This window comes from Rana temporaria, chromosome 2 (genome assembly GCF_905171775.1).
Source record: "Rana temporaria chromosome 2, aRanTem1.1, whole genome shotgun sequence".
In the NCBI taxonomy this organism is placed as follows: Eukaryota; Metazoa; Chordata; class Amphibia; order Anura; family Ranidae; genus Rana; species Rana temporaria.
The window spans coordinates 113,103,901-113,119,000 of NC_053490.1; the positions used below are offsets into that span (position 1 = coordinate 113,103,901).

At 45.5% G+C, this 15,100-nt stretch overlaps 1 protein-coding gene across 3 annotated transcripts in view; it reads right to left on the reverse strand.

Annotated features, from left to right (window-relative positions):
- Window positions 1-15,100, reverse strand: part of HDAC7 (histone deacetylase 7) — a 459,678-nt gene that overhangs the window by 161,931 nt on the left and 282,647 nt on the right. The window contains exon 4 of one of the 3 annotated variants that reach the window (XM_040340777.1): window positions 6,987-7,043. In XM_040340777.1, the coding sequence (XP_040196711.1) occupies window positions 6,987-7,043 (57 nt within the window). Of the gene's footprint in view, window positions 1-6,986; window positions 7,550-15,100 lie in introns of those variants that run through there. The other 2 variants (XM_040340778.1, XM_040340780.1) reach the window with 2 other exon arrangements.

A 15,100-nucleotide genomic window follows, 5' to 3' on the forward strand; every position in this document is an offset into this window, starting at 1 on the left:
GCAACACACAATCTCATTAGGAAACTACATTTCAAGCTGTGAGAGTGGAAGTAGACTAAAATAGGTTGCAAAGGTTCAAGTAGGAACAGACACTGAAAACCACACGCTGTATCTGCATTCAGCATGTTCTCTGTACATAGTAACAGAAACAACTTCTACAACTAGAAGAAGCTCAGCTCTTTAACGTCTCTTTTACAATGTATTCTTCCAAAGCAGCAGACAGTTCAAAGTAGATGTACAAAGGAAGGACAAGGGCCCCCAATCTTGGAAACTTGAGAAGCCAAGATATGCATGTGCAAAGGTCAATGTAATGTGTCATTTCAAGGCTATTTACTAGCAGGAAGGTACGGGAGTAATTTTAGGTTCTGTTGTCAGGCCGTTATTTTATTAGCGCTCATGCAACACGCAGTAGCCATTATAGGACAGGAAGAACAGGCTTCTCACAGGTCATGGGTCCATCCTGCTCCTGTTTCACTCACCCAGAGGCAAGCTACAGCGGTCATAGGCCACTCCTGCCACCGCTGGCATTGTACTAGGCTAAGAAAAGGAGATGTGTTCCATCTGTCACTCTGTCACTTTTATCATCAGACAATAGTAATTATGAATCACTGTCTTCTCTACATCAGGTGTAGGAACACACCTGACACTGGGAACATGACAGCATTATTAGTGTACATACAGAGGGTGGCATGGTTGGGGTTAGGGAGTTCAATGCCCTTTTCTGGACATGCTTTTTGTTCTGAATGATGTTGAGGATGGGGGATGGGGGACTCCCACAGCTACCAATCTCCGAATGTAGAATATACCAAGTGGCTGTAAACCCTCACATATACCGGCCTCAGGAGATACACACTGATTAAACTATACCTCATACAGTTGTAGCTGTCTATCTGCAGCCCTTTCTAATCTATAGCCGTTCAAAATGCAGAAGTCATAAAGCTTGTCTGAGAGGTCAGAAAAAAAGGGGGGGCGGTGAGCTAAAGTTACACTCTGCAGCGCTCAGTGAGGAGAGCTCTAAGAGCTGATTGGAGGGAAGGGACACACCTCCTTTTACACAGCACACAGAAACACAGCTGAGGTTGTCAATCACTCCCCTGTCACCACTTTTCTCTTGGTGTCAGGAAAACGTGTCAGAAGTGATTCATGCTGATAGCAGAGGAACAAAGCAGCAGACAAAAGTGACACTAAGGCCCCGTACACACGACCAGTTTCCTCGGCAGAATTCAGCTTCCGACCGAGTTTCTGGCTGAATTCTGCCGAGGAAACTGGCCGTGTGTACACTTTCGGCCGAGGAAGCCGACGAGGACCTCGGCGAGGAAATAGAGAACATGTTCTCTATTTCCTCGTTGTTCAATGGGAGCTCTCGCCCCGCCGAGGTCCTCGGCGGCTTCAGGGCTGAACTGGCCGAGGAACTCGATGTGTTTGGCACGTCGAGTTCCTCGGCCGTGTGTACGGGACCTTAGGCCGCTTTCACACTAGGTGGATCCGTCTCAGCAGAGTCCACCACCTCAGCGGGAGATCTCTCCATGGATCTCCGCTGAGCCGACGGATGACAAGTCCCCCTCTGCTCACTGAGCGGGAAGGGGCTTGTGCAGCGCCACTGTCTCCTATGGTGAGATCTGATGAAAACGGACAGCATGTCCCTTTTTATTGGCTCTCACCCGATCTGATCCGCCATGGACGGATGGGGACGTATCGCCATCTGTCTGATTTTAGCGGAGAGGATCGGATGTCAGCGGACATGTCTCTGCTGACATCCGACGCTCCATAGAGAGCGGTCTGCTGACAAATATGACAGGCGGACCTGAACGGTCCGACCGTGTGAAAGGGGTTGATTTTCAAAAGGCAAATAAACTGTTCACTTTGCTCCAGTGCTTAGCAGAAGAGCGGAAGCTCTGCTGACTCCTATCATCCAATCACATGCAAGCAACCATAATGTTTTTTTTTTATTATTATATTCCTTGCATGCGATTGGGTATTCTTTGCAAAGTGAAGCTTTACCTCATTTACTAAGCTCTGGAGCAACTGCACTTGCAGGGTGCACAGTCTATTTGCCTTCAGTAAATCAACGCCTTGATTGGCTCCTAATTGAGACAAGTACACACTATAGAGGGATATGCTTTGTTCATATTTCATGTCTGGGGTTTACAATCACTTTAAACCAGGGTTGGACCAATCCCAGAACAGACAGACAATGCCCCAGCTGGTGCATTACCCTGTATTGTTCATCAGTGGAGTCGGCTCCTAAAAACAACATCCTGGTGGCTCCTGCATTGAGCCGACTAGCTCCTGGATTGCATAATAATTTGTCCACCCCTGCCGTTATTTAGGGTGGCATATTAGGTGCATTTTCCACAGGTTCCCCCTCCCCACTATGGAAGATATGTGAGATTGCATTTCCACAGGTTCCCCCTCCCCACTATGGAAGATATGTGAGATTGCAAACAACGCAGCACTGAAAACATGCAGGACAACCCTTAATGCCATTTCTAATACAAAGATTATACCATGACCACTCTACTGGCTCCCCAGACCAGGGGCGTCTGCATCTTGGTGGCAGCCGTTACTGACTGCTAAAGAAGTAATCCAGACCAATGCAGTGTCTGCAGAGCTACAAGGTCGATTTACTAAAGGCAAACAGACTGTGCACTTTGCAAATGCAGTTGCTTCAGAGCTTATTAAATGAGGTGAGGCTTCACTTTACAAAAAATACCCAATCACATGCAATGTAAAACAAATAAAATAGAAAAACATTTTTTGCTTGCACGTGATTGGATGATGAAAGTCTAAATGGATCTTCCCCTTATTTACAAAGCTGTGGCGCGATTGCACTTGCCGAGTCTTTATTGCCTTTAGTAAATCAACACCAATGAGTCAGAGAATGTGCAACCTCTACCAACTACAAAGACTTTACAACCACTGCCGAGACGCTGGAGACTCGTTTGTCTCAACATAAGCGTCTAGTCCCGTAGTTATTTCATTTATTATTTGAAAATTAATGCTGTAGCATATAAAACACAAATCCCCGCCCCGAAAAAAAAATTGTAGAGAACGTTCCATGCACTCTAGTGCAGTTTAGAGTACAACAGAGATGTGAATGGGCCATCATACAACAAAGGTCTCATCAGGACAGCCAATGAGGTAGTCCAGGCCGGGGCAATTGGCATCTTAGGCTACATCTACATGGCTGCACAGCAGTGAACAGGAGAGGGTGCCAGTGAGAATCAGATTCTTGCTGGAGGTGCTAAACCCTGCACGCACACACTCCCTGCCTGCACACACACCCTGCACGCACGCACTCCCTGCACGCACGCACTCCCTGCACGCACACACTCCCTGCACGCACACACTCCCTGCACGCACACACTCCCTGCACGCACACACTCCCTGCACGCACACACTCCCTGCACGCACGCACACACTCCCTGCACGCACGCACTCCCTGCACGCACGCACTCCCTGCACGCACGCACTCACTCCCTGCACGCACGCACTCCCTGCACGCACGCACCCCCTGCCTGCACGCACGCACCCCCTGCCTGCACGCACGCACTCCCTGTCTTCCTGCATACACTCCCTGCACGCACACACTCCCTGCCTGCACTCACGCACTCCCTGCCTACACTCCCTGCCTGCACGCACACACTCCCTGCACGCACGCACACACTCCCTGCATGCACGCACGCACACCCTGTCTGCCTGCATGCACTCCCTGCCTGCCTGCATGCACTCCCTGCCTGCACGCACTCCCTGCACGCAATCACTCGCTGCCTGCACACTCCCTGAACGCATACACTCCCTGCCTGCACGCACTTACCTGCCTGCACGCACACGCTCCCTGCCTGCACGCACACACTCCCTTCTCGAACACTCCCTTCACGCACGCACACACTCCCTGCCTACACGCATGCACTCCCTGCCTGCACGCACACACGCACTCCCTGCACGCACACACGCACTCCCTGCCTGCATACACTCCCTGCCTGCACGCACGCACACGCTCCCTGCCTGCATGCACACACTCCCTGCACGCACACACTCCCTGCACGCACGCACACACTCCCTGCACGCACGCACACACTCGCTCCCTGCATGCACACACTCCCTGCACACACGCACACACTCCCTGCAAACACGCACTCCCTGCCTGCACACAGCGGTGGCTGTCATAACTGCAGTCTGTACAAATCAATGGCCAGTAACTGCTCAGATAAGTGAACACAGAACAATCCTGAGCTAGTATGTGTCCAGGCAGAGTGTTTCTACAGTGTTTGGCAACACACAACCTGGCTGCAGCCAGTCAGACACTTTATAAGCGACCATAGCACAGAGTGTTGCATCGTCCAGAGACTGGATTTAGCCGCCTCTGAACGCAGCAAACTATGCGCCCCTCGCTGTCCATGTGACTGTAGCTTTAGTGGTGGCTACAGAACATTGAGGCTGGGCTCACACTATTGTGAATTGGATGAGAGTTTCCCTGCATCCAATTCACATGTCAGGAGATTGTGACCGGCTTTCTATGGAGTCGGTTCACACATCTCCACAGCGGCTCCGGTGCGATTTGCACAGTAGTTCTGTGCGTCTTTTGGTTCATTTCAGGTGCGGATTCAGACAAAAATTTGGGCTGAAGTCGGACCTGAAACTGTGTATGGAGACGCAGCGGACTCCTGAGTGAGCCGTTGTGTGTTATAGCCTGAGACTGGGATCACACTTGTCCATTTCATGCAGCTTTTGTGTGTTTTTCATGCATTATTCCAAGTGTTCCCATTGAAGTCTATGGAGCTAGAAACACACCACAAGAAGGGACATGCAAAGGAGTTTTGTATAGGTGATTGGACCCCATAGACAACAATAGGACTCCTCTTTTTGCTGTGAATGGGGACTTGGGGCTTGTCTCCGTTGGTGGCATTTCTGGGAAGTTTGTTGCGCCCTGAACTGCCTCCTACAACTGTGATAATGATCCTAAATTGTACAATATTGATGGAAGCAAATGTCCAGCACATCAAAGAAAGGAAATAAGAGTGAAATGCACACGTGGGGTAACCCTCCACCTTCCAGTCTGATGGGGATCACGTGATAATAATAATAATAATAATAATAATAATAATAATAATAATAATACAACTGCTTTATAAACTTGAGGTGCGTGTTCAAAGCTTTTGCAAGTGTCCAATATGTACCACCAGTGGAGAGGAGCCCCAAATAATGTGCGAAGTCTATCCACTACTACTGAGACTTTACTGAACAACCAGAAACGTATCATATCAGAACTTCTGTTAGATTTCTAATGAAATAACACAAAATCAGAACTGCTAGAGGGGATCCCATAGAAAGGGGAGATAAGAGTTCCTATTAAGAAGGTGGAGAAGAGATTGCATAAAAAAATAGGGGGGGAGGTTGAAGAAGAGATCACATAGAAAAGGAGGGTGGAGAAGAGATCCCATAGAAAAGGGGGCGGAGAAGAGATCCCATAGAAAAGGGGGCGGAGAAGAGATCCCATAGAAAAGGGGGGGAGAGATCCCATAGAAGGGAGGGGTGGAGAAGAGATCCCATAGAAGGGAGGGGTGGAGAAGAGATTGCATAAAAAAATAGGGGGGGAGGTTGAAGAAGAGATCACATAGAAAAGGAGGGTGGAGAAGAGATCCCATAGAAAAGGGGGCGGAGAAGAGATCCCATAGAAAAGGGGGCGGAGAAGAGATCCCATAGAAAAGGGGGCGGAGAAGAGATCCCATAGAAAAGGGGGCGGAGAAGAGATCCCATAGAAAAGGGGGCGGAGAAGAGATCCCATAGAAAAGGGGGCGGAGAAGAGATCCCATAGAAAAGGGGGGGGAGAGATCCCATAGAAAAGGGGGGGAGAGATCCCATAGAAGGGAGGGGTGGAGAAGAGATCCCATAGAAGGGAGGGGTGGAGAAGAGATCCCATAGAAGGGAGGGGTGGAGAAGAGATCCCATAGAAGGGAGGGGTGGAGAAGAGATCCCATAGAAGGGAGGGTGGAGAAGAGATCCCATAGAAGGGAGGGTGGAGAAGAGATCCCATAGAAGGGAGGGTGGAGAAGAGATCCCATAGAAGGGAGGGGGTGGAGAAGAGATCCCATAAAAGGGAGGGGGTGGAGAAGAGATCCCATAAAAGGGAGGGGGTGGAGAAGAGATCCCAAAGAAAGGGGGGGTGGAGAAGAGATCCCATAGAAGGGGGTGGAGAAGAGATCCCATAGAAGGGGGGTGGAGAAGAGATCCTATAGAAAGGGGGGGTGGAGAAGAGATCCCATAGAAAGGAAGGGGTGGAGAAGAGATCCCATAGAAAGGAAGGGGTGGAGAAGAGATCCCATAGAAAGGAAGGGGTGGAGAAGAGATCCCATAGAAAGGAAGGGGTGGAGAAGAGATCCCATAGAAAGGGAGGTGGAGAAGAGATCCCATAGAAAGGGAGGTGGAGAAGAGATCCCATAGAAAGGGGGGTAGAGAAGAGATCCCATAGAAAGGGGGGTGGAGAAGAGATCCCATAGAAAGGGGGGGTGGAGAAGAGATCCCATAGAAAGGGGGGGTGGAGAAGAGATCCCATAGAAAGGGGGGGTGGAGAAGAGATCCCATAGAAAGGGGGGGTGGAGAAGAGATCCCATAGAAAGGGGGGGGTGGAGAAGAGATCCCATAGAAAGGGGGTGGAGAAGAGATCCCATAGAAAGGGGGTGGAGAATAGATCCCATAGAAAGATGGAGAAGAGATCCCATAGAGGAGATGATATAGAGAAAGAAGATCCCACCCCACAAAGTGGAGAAGAGACCCCATAGAATGGAGGAGAGTGTAGAAGAGATCCTATGGAGAGTGTAGAGGAGTGCAAACAGTCTCTTGTATATAGAGTGTATGTATGGAGGGAGAAGTAGTGACCCATGGTAGGTAGGTAGGTAGGTAGGTAGGTGTAACGAGAGGTTGCCCCCCAGAGTGTGGTGGTGATGATAACAATACTGATGATGGTGGTAGCCGGTGTCCCTTACCTGCTCCCCCGGTGTGCTGGCCGCCCCTCAGCCCCTTGTCTCCCCGTCGGATGGCATCTGTGGAAGAAGCGGAATCAGCCTCGTAAATGGTGTTTAACATTTGATGTAATCCAGGCATGGAGGCGGGTGAGTGAAGGGCTGTGGGCGCTCCGTGTCCCGGCTGTACACACACTCTGCTCGCTCCTCTACACCCGGCAGCCGGCCATGTCACCTCGGAGGACACCGTGCGATCCCCGCTCCCATATACACACAGAGAGGAGAGAGGCGCCCTATGAGAGGAGAGTGTCGGCGGTCTCTCCCGGGCTCTGCTCTTCTCTATCACACTCTCTCACGCAGCGCTGCCCCGAGCCTAGACTGACAGAAATAGATCGGAGGGGGGCGGAGCTCCGCCAAAAATAGAGCCGCGAGCCTGAGCCAGCTCCACACTCACATCCACAATAGAAGTGTGCATTGTTCGGACACGGGGCGCCGGGGTTGGCTGGAGCGCCGCCCAATCAGGTGTCAGCCCCAGGCTCGGCCATTCTCTCTCTGTACACCGCATTCCGACTCCATCTGCTGAACAGGAAAAGAAGCGGCAGTCACGTGCTCGCTGCCTCCCTCTACCTGCCCATACACTGTACGATCTACAGGTCATACCTACCTCACCTACCCAATCACACAGGGCCTTGCTCTACATAGATCGGAATGTGTGTGACAGGGAAACCTACATTTCTAAAAACTGGGGGCAGCAGATTTGTATTGCACAGGGGACATGCTATGATTTTTATGGGATAATAATTATTTAGTAATATAATAATCATAATATAATACAATTATATATATATATATATATATATATATATATATATATATATATATATATATATATATATATATAATATCCATAACATTAATATAATAATAATATAACATAATAATTATATATATATAATATCCATAACATTAATATACTCATAATATAACATAATAATTATATATATATATATAATATCCATAACATTAATATAACATAATAATTATATATATATATATGATATCCATAACATTAATATACTCCTAATATAACATAATAATATGTTAATTATATATACATAATATAAATAACATTAATATAATAATAATATTGAATTATATATTATAATATAACATAATCATAATAATATAATAGTTATATATAAAATATCAATAACATTAATATAATAATAATATCGAATTATAGATTATAATAATAATATAATAATTATATTTAAAATATCAAAAACATTAATATAATAATAATAATAATATTGAATTATATATTATAATAATAATATAACATAATAATAATTATAAGAATAAAAATGCCTCTTGCACACAAATACCTAAAAATAACATTTATTTATGCACTTAGGCATTTTTTTTTTACTGTTTACAATGCATTCCATGGTTTTTATTGGTCCTGTACACATAGGCACATAAATGTGCACTGCGTATAGATCAGTAAAAAAAGAAAAACAACAATTTGTATTACATTTTAGTATTTTACATGCAAAAACAACACACCCCGATTTCTACACACATATACAACTTCACCCATTTCCTATACAGCCCATCCTCCCGTTCATACATCTGTACCATGTGCAAGGACCTGCCTGCTCACCGCTATCCACTCAATGTACATAGAGCCTCACATGCACAGCTCGGCATTCCCAGCACACTTTTGCCCGTGCCCAAATGTCTCATGTGCCTCTGGACACTGCTGATCACAAATTGAGGTAAAGAGCCAATCAGCGGCTCTTTACCACGTGATCAGCTGTGTCCAATCACAGCTGATCACGGATGTAAACAGAAGCCAGTTAGCGGCAGAGGAAGGGAGAAAAGAGCTGATTATCAGCTTCTGTAAGCTTTGCCCCTCCAGCGCTCACTGGAGCGTGCTGTGAAGAAAGGGTGGCAGGGACAGCTCGCTTTGGCTCTAAATCGCCTACTGAGAGCATTCTCTGCATTAAAGTGTATGTAAACCCACTCTCATCCTTTCTAAACTACTGCCATAGTGCTGATCTATAAGGATATAGATGCCTCCTGCATGTATCCTTACCTGTCAAATGTCTCCCTTCTGTCTGTTATAAGAACTGAAAAACTGCAGATTCTGTGGGTGGATCTGTTGTCTGGAGCTCGGTGGGTGGAGTCGTGATGTCAGTACACTCCCCGCCCTCCTCTACACTCCCCTTAACATGCATTTTCTCCTGTGTATTCCTTACACTAAATTCTGCTATGATCACTAACATCCAGTCAAAATCCAGAAAAGTAACCACATGACTTCAGAAAAGGAGTGGGGGTGGGAATTAAAAAATAATACCTGTCTCCAGGCTAGTGCATAAGATATGTAAATGACCTGTCACTCACAGCAAGGGGGCAGAACGGACTAAGGTTTTTCTCTGTAAACTGTTTTATTTCACTGAACAATAAAAGAGGATTGCTCAGAGCTGGATTAACTCTGTGTGGCAAGACTGGGCACAGATGATAGGAAATCTTATACTCTACATTGTGACATAAAAAAAAAAAAATTGGGGTTTACATCCACTTTAAGGTAACACACCTTCTGTGTTCAGCTCCCCCAGCCTCAACTTATACTTTCCTGAGCCCATTCTCGATCCAGCGATGTGCATGAGACAAACGGCTCTCTCAGCTCTCACTCTCTCCTCGCTGGCCATGGAGGCAGCAGCGAGAGCCATTGGTTCCTGCTGCTGTCAATCACAACCTGTGAGAAGAGAGCGGAGGTGGGGCCAAGCGGCACTGTGTGTGTCAGTGGACACAAAGCCCAGCTCAGGATCGAGCCTGCATGAGTGCCCCCATAACAAGCCCCTTGCTATGGGGGCAGTCAGAAGGGGGAGGAGCCAGGAGTGCCAGCAGGTGACCCCAGAAGTGGAGAATAGAGGCTGTTCTGTGCAAAATCATTGCGCAGAACAGGTAAGTATAACATGTTTGTTATTTAAAAATAAAACTAAAAATCTCTTTACAATCACTTTAAGTGATAGCTGTCCACCCAGATTCGTACAGTATTTGTGTCTTGTGTGTTCTTGCTCATTCCTTCCCCATAACAAATACAAATGACACACTTTACATTCCTTTTCTCTCAGACCTCTCTCCATAAAGCACTGACTGCAGAAATAGAAATAACACCTAAACTGGCTTTCCAGGTCTTTACAGCTGAACAGGTTTGAGTAGAAAATATCTATTTTTATTCTGTTTGCACAGGAACATATTCAGTGTTGCTATTTTTTTATGCTGTACTGCATTTGTTCCCTCCTCCCTTTTGTCAGCTGGTGATCTGAGAACCCCTGACTGCAACGCTGAAGATTTATTCCCAGACACACCCACTGTCAGATCTCATATAGAACACCTGACAGTGTTAATGGGGGCCTGTGTCCATGGGCTTAGGGTTTGTGTGGGTGGCAGCAGTTTGCGTTTGGGTTCAGTACCCTGGAAGTCAGCTATTATTGCTGGGCCAATGAGCTGCGGGCAGAAGATTTCCCATCCTACACCTGCAGAGATACAAAGGGGCAGGGATCTACATGACATCAATGACCTAATATGGCCATATTGGGTCACTGATGTCTCAAGCATCCCCGCCCCTTTGTATACAGGCAAAGAAAAATTCCCAGCTCACTTACCAACCAGCCTGCAACAAACCAACATTTGTTGTTTCTTGACATGCGCCCCCCTTCCATGTGCTTTCTGCAAAGACCAGTTATAAGTTGGGGTGGTTGTCATTTGTTTGTACTGTTGGTGAATTGTTGTGGGGATACAGTGGATATCTTTGCTGCCATTGTGCTATTACTGGGTGTGCAGTGGGTTTATATACCTATAAGGAGGGATGGCCTCCCTCTGGGCATACCTGCCCTCAATCTAACCATTATTATATATGTGCTCCAACTCTGGAGACTCTCAAAATATATAGAGTTACAGTATCTCTGGTGAACTCCATGCCCAAGAGGGTTAAAGGGGTTGTAAACCCTCGTGTTTTTTCACCTTAACCTCCTTAGCGGTATTCCAAAGTCTGGCTCGGGGATGAATTTTTTATACCAAAAGCGGTATCCCCGAGCCAGACTCGGGATTGCATTGCAGGATACAGGGGGAAGTTACTTACCTTGTCCCTGGATCCTGCGATGTGTCCCCACTGTGATTCACAGTGGAGGACGCACGGGGAGTCGGGGACGGAGTTTGGCGCCAAATTCAAAAAGTGAAACACACATTACACATACAGTATACTGTAATCTTACAGATTACAGTACTGTATGAAATAAATACACACCCCCTTTGTCCCTAGTGGTCTGCCCAGTGTCCTGCATGCAGTTTTATATAACTGTTCTTTCTGCCTGGAAACTGGAGATTGTCCATAGCAACCAAAAACTGTCCCTTTATGTCAAAAATAGTTTTAGAGCAGCTAGAAAACAGCGATAATAAATTAGAATCACTTGCAGAATTGAGCGATAGCGATTTGTGGGGAAATTCGTCATCAAACAATAAAAGTAATGACAGCGACAATTCTGCAACTGAGCAAATTTCAGTATTTTTGATTTGATTACATTATTGAATAATTTTTATTATAATTACGTTATTATTTGTTATAATTATTTATAGTTATTTATTATATTTTAATTAATGATTTTGTGTTTCAAACTTTATCATACCGGAGATGTCTACTAGACTCTTGTTTGGACAGATTTAAGTGAGTTATTCCTAAGAATTACAGGCCTACAATATAAAACGCCAAATTTCCATGCAAAATAATTGTACCGCTTTCAGCACCTAAAACCGGAAGGAATCATACCGCCAGGGAGGTTAGTGCATCCTATGGTGAAAAAACACCCTGCAGTCACCGCGCAACTTTCTGCCTGAAAACGCTATGCTCAGGTGTGAATGGGGCCTTAGGCCTCGTACACACGACCGAGAAACTCGACGGGCGAAACACATCGTTTTCCTCGTCAAGTTCCTTGTTAGGCTGTCGAGAAACTCGACAAGCCAATTTTCTCCATTCCCGTCAAGGAAATAGAGAACATGCTCTCTTTTTGGCTCGTCGAGTTTCTCGACAGTTTCCTCGAGGAAAATGTACACACGACCGGTTTCCTGGGTAAAAAAATATCTCCCAGCAAGTTTCTTGCTGGTTTTTGCCGAGAAACTTGGTCGTGTGTATGAGGCCTTAAGCCCCATACACACTATCAGTTTTCCTGAAGGTTTTCTCTTCAGGTTTACCAAAACCATGTAGTGCAAGGGCCTGCCTGATTGCATACGAATTGAAACTCTTGAGGTTTGACCTCATATTAGATGGTTTTGGTAAACCCGAAGAGAAAACCTGCAGGAAAACTGATAGTGTGTATGGGGCTTGAGAATAAATATGGCCTCAGGGTTGGTGGTCAATAGGAGGAGAAGTATTCCCCCTATTAGTAGGAGGAATAGTATCCCATCATTAGTATTAGTGGAAGATATAGTGCCCATTGTTGTCAGTGGGAGGAATAGTGCCTCATATAAGTGGGAGGAATTGTGCCCCAAGGGCCGGATCAAGGCTAGCAAAGGGCCACATCTGGCCCTCGAGCCGCAGTTTGGAGACCTAAGCTAGGAGGAAGGGGACTGAGCCAACTGCTTCCTATACCAAAAATACCCAGTTTTCTTGTTCCAGTGAAGTGGAGCAGTGGTGGAGCAAAGGGAAAGTTGGATAACCTACATGCATTTGAAAAAGAATTTGAATTTGAGAAAGTAAAAGGATTAAACAACACATTTCCCATCAGCCAGCCATGGGGTTTTACCCAAAGGATGGCCACAAAGATACCTAAAAATAAAAGTAATAAAGATTTTAGTGAGTTCAGCAAGTTCGAGAAGCTAAGCACCCAGAAATTTCAAATGTTTTCACTTTGAGTTAATGATTACATTAATGAGTACTCTGCAGGAATTCACCAAGAGCGTGACTCACTGATGTCTGCTTTATGATAGGTTATATTTTTAGCACCATTTACACTGTTCCTAACCATGTTGAAGGCTACACAAATAGTCTGGTATGTCTACGTCCTGCAAGAGTTGTCTAGGATGTGTCACTCATTCCCTTTTATTTGGCAGAGACATAAAATAAATATCATTCTTAATACTACTACCATCAGACCTTTCCATTTTCTTCACCCATTCATTCACAGAAAAACAATTTTCATGGGGAAAGCAAGAGTTGTCCAAGTTTAGCGAACTTGGAAACTTCGGATGTTTTGGAATGAACTAAAGCATACCAAGATACTCATATTTATGAAAGGCTGTGTTTTATAACTTCACAGCGGACCAATAGTCTGCCCAAAAGTTATTTTTTTTTTGTTATAGATCCAGTCGGGGGTTTAGTCAGCCCCTGGTCTCTTTTATGTCTTGGATACTCAAAACTTCCCTGCCATCATTTTATGACTCTGTCCCATGGGTGTTTTTGGTATTCCGACCCACCTCTACATGTTTCAGCTCCCCTTTATAAATTCTCAAATAATAAAATGAATTAAAAAAACATAAGGAAAAAGTGGGAACCGCTCATACTAACCACAGCAGGTGTGCAGACCTCAGAGTTTTCCTGAAGAAATATAAAGCCTCGTACACACGACCGAGGAACTCGACGGGCGAAACACATCGTTTTCCTCGTCAAGTTCCTTGTTAGGCTGTCGAGAAACTCACCAAAGCAAGTTTCTCCATTCCCGTCGAGGAAAAAGAAGACATGCTCTCTTTTTGCTCGACGAGTTCCTCAACAGTTTCCTCGTCGAAAAATGTACACACGACCGGTTTCCTCTGCAAAAAAAAAAATCCCAGCCAGTTTCTTGCTGGTTTTTGCCGAGAAACTCGGTCGTGTGTACGAGACCTAAGAATGTGTCAGGCTGTTTCTATCTCTAGAATCTACAAAAAAAAACCGAAATAAAACTCAATCTTCAACTTCAACTGATACTTGGCAATTTTACTGTAGGGAGAAGTTTAAAGCTTCAATCTGGACAAAAAAAGTTTAGACCAGTGACTCTAGGCTGCAGAACAGGCCCACTTACTGGTTTTGTTGCCTCCCCTCAAGTTGTGGCGTCACCACGATGCCACCAGTAGACTTTATGCCACTTCCACATTGTGAGGGCCTTGTAATGGACGCTTTAGGGAGCTAATGGGCATCTTCCCCATCACCTGGAAGCAGTGAAGATCCCTTTAACACTACATACCAGAAGGAAGAAGAAGACCACAATTTCAAGTAAGTAAAATATCTATTTAGTTTAGTGAGGGGTGGCATTGGGCAGTGTGTTTAATGGTACACCTGGAGATCGGCTATAAAGTAATATTTTTTTTTAACTCAACTCTGATTTCTAATTGCCGGTCCTTATGTCCCTCTTGCTGCTTGTAGTGGGGTCAGCAAATTTCTGCCATAGAGCTTTGCACTATCTTTATTCAGCCATTCAATGCATAGAAAAGGCTTAGGCCGGCCATAGAGGATTCAAATTTCTTGAATTGCTTGATTTCCCCCATCAAGTTGATCCAGGGAAAATTCGATTGCCTCTCAGGGGATCAGGAAGGATTTTTTTCCCCTGCTGTAGAAAATTGGATCATGCTCTGCTGGGGTATCTTGCCTTCCTCTGGATCAACTGTGGGTATAAAATTGGGTATATGGTATTGTATGATATTTTTTTAATTTATTTTTTTATGGTTAAACTGGATGGACTTGTGTCTTTTTGCAACCTGACTAACTATGTAACTATGTAACACAGCCAGTGTTGATGGGGGAATCCCACCTGTGGAGCTGTTAGGTTCTACCAGCAGGGGGACGGGGGAGCCATCCCTTCCGGGAGAACACATTGTCAGCGGTTATAGCTGCTCGCAATGATTGCATTAAAGGTTGGTTGTACCCAAGATGATTGATTAATCAACTTAGGTACAATCAGCCTGCCCATAGATGGTTCGAATCTCGGCCAGACCCTGCTCAATCTGCTGAGATTTGAACCATCTATGGCAGCCTTAAGTCTTTTGTGACTCAGTGAAAAGTGGGATGTAGACATATTGACTGGACACCATCTCTTTGGTAGAACTGTCAAGAGATTAACAGGAAGACTACCATTGCTGATTTTTTCTTCTGAAAATGCCAGTTT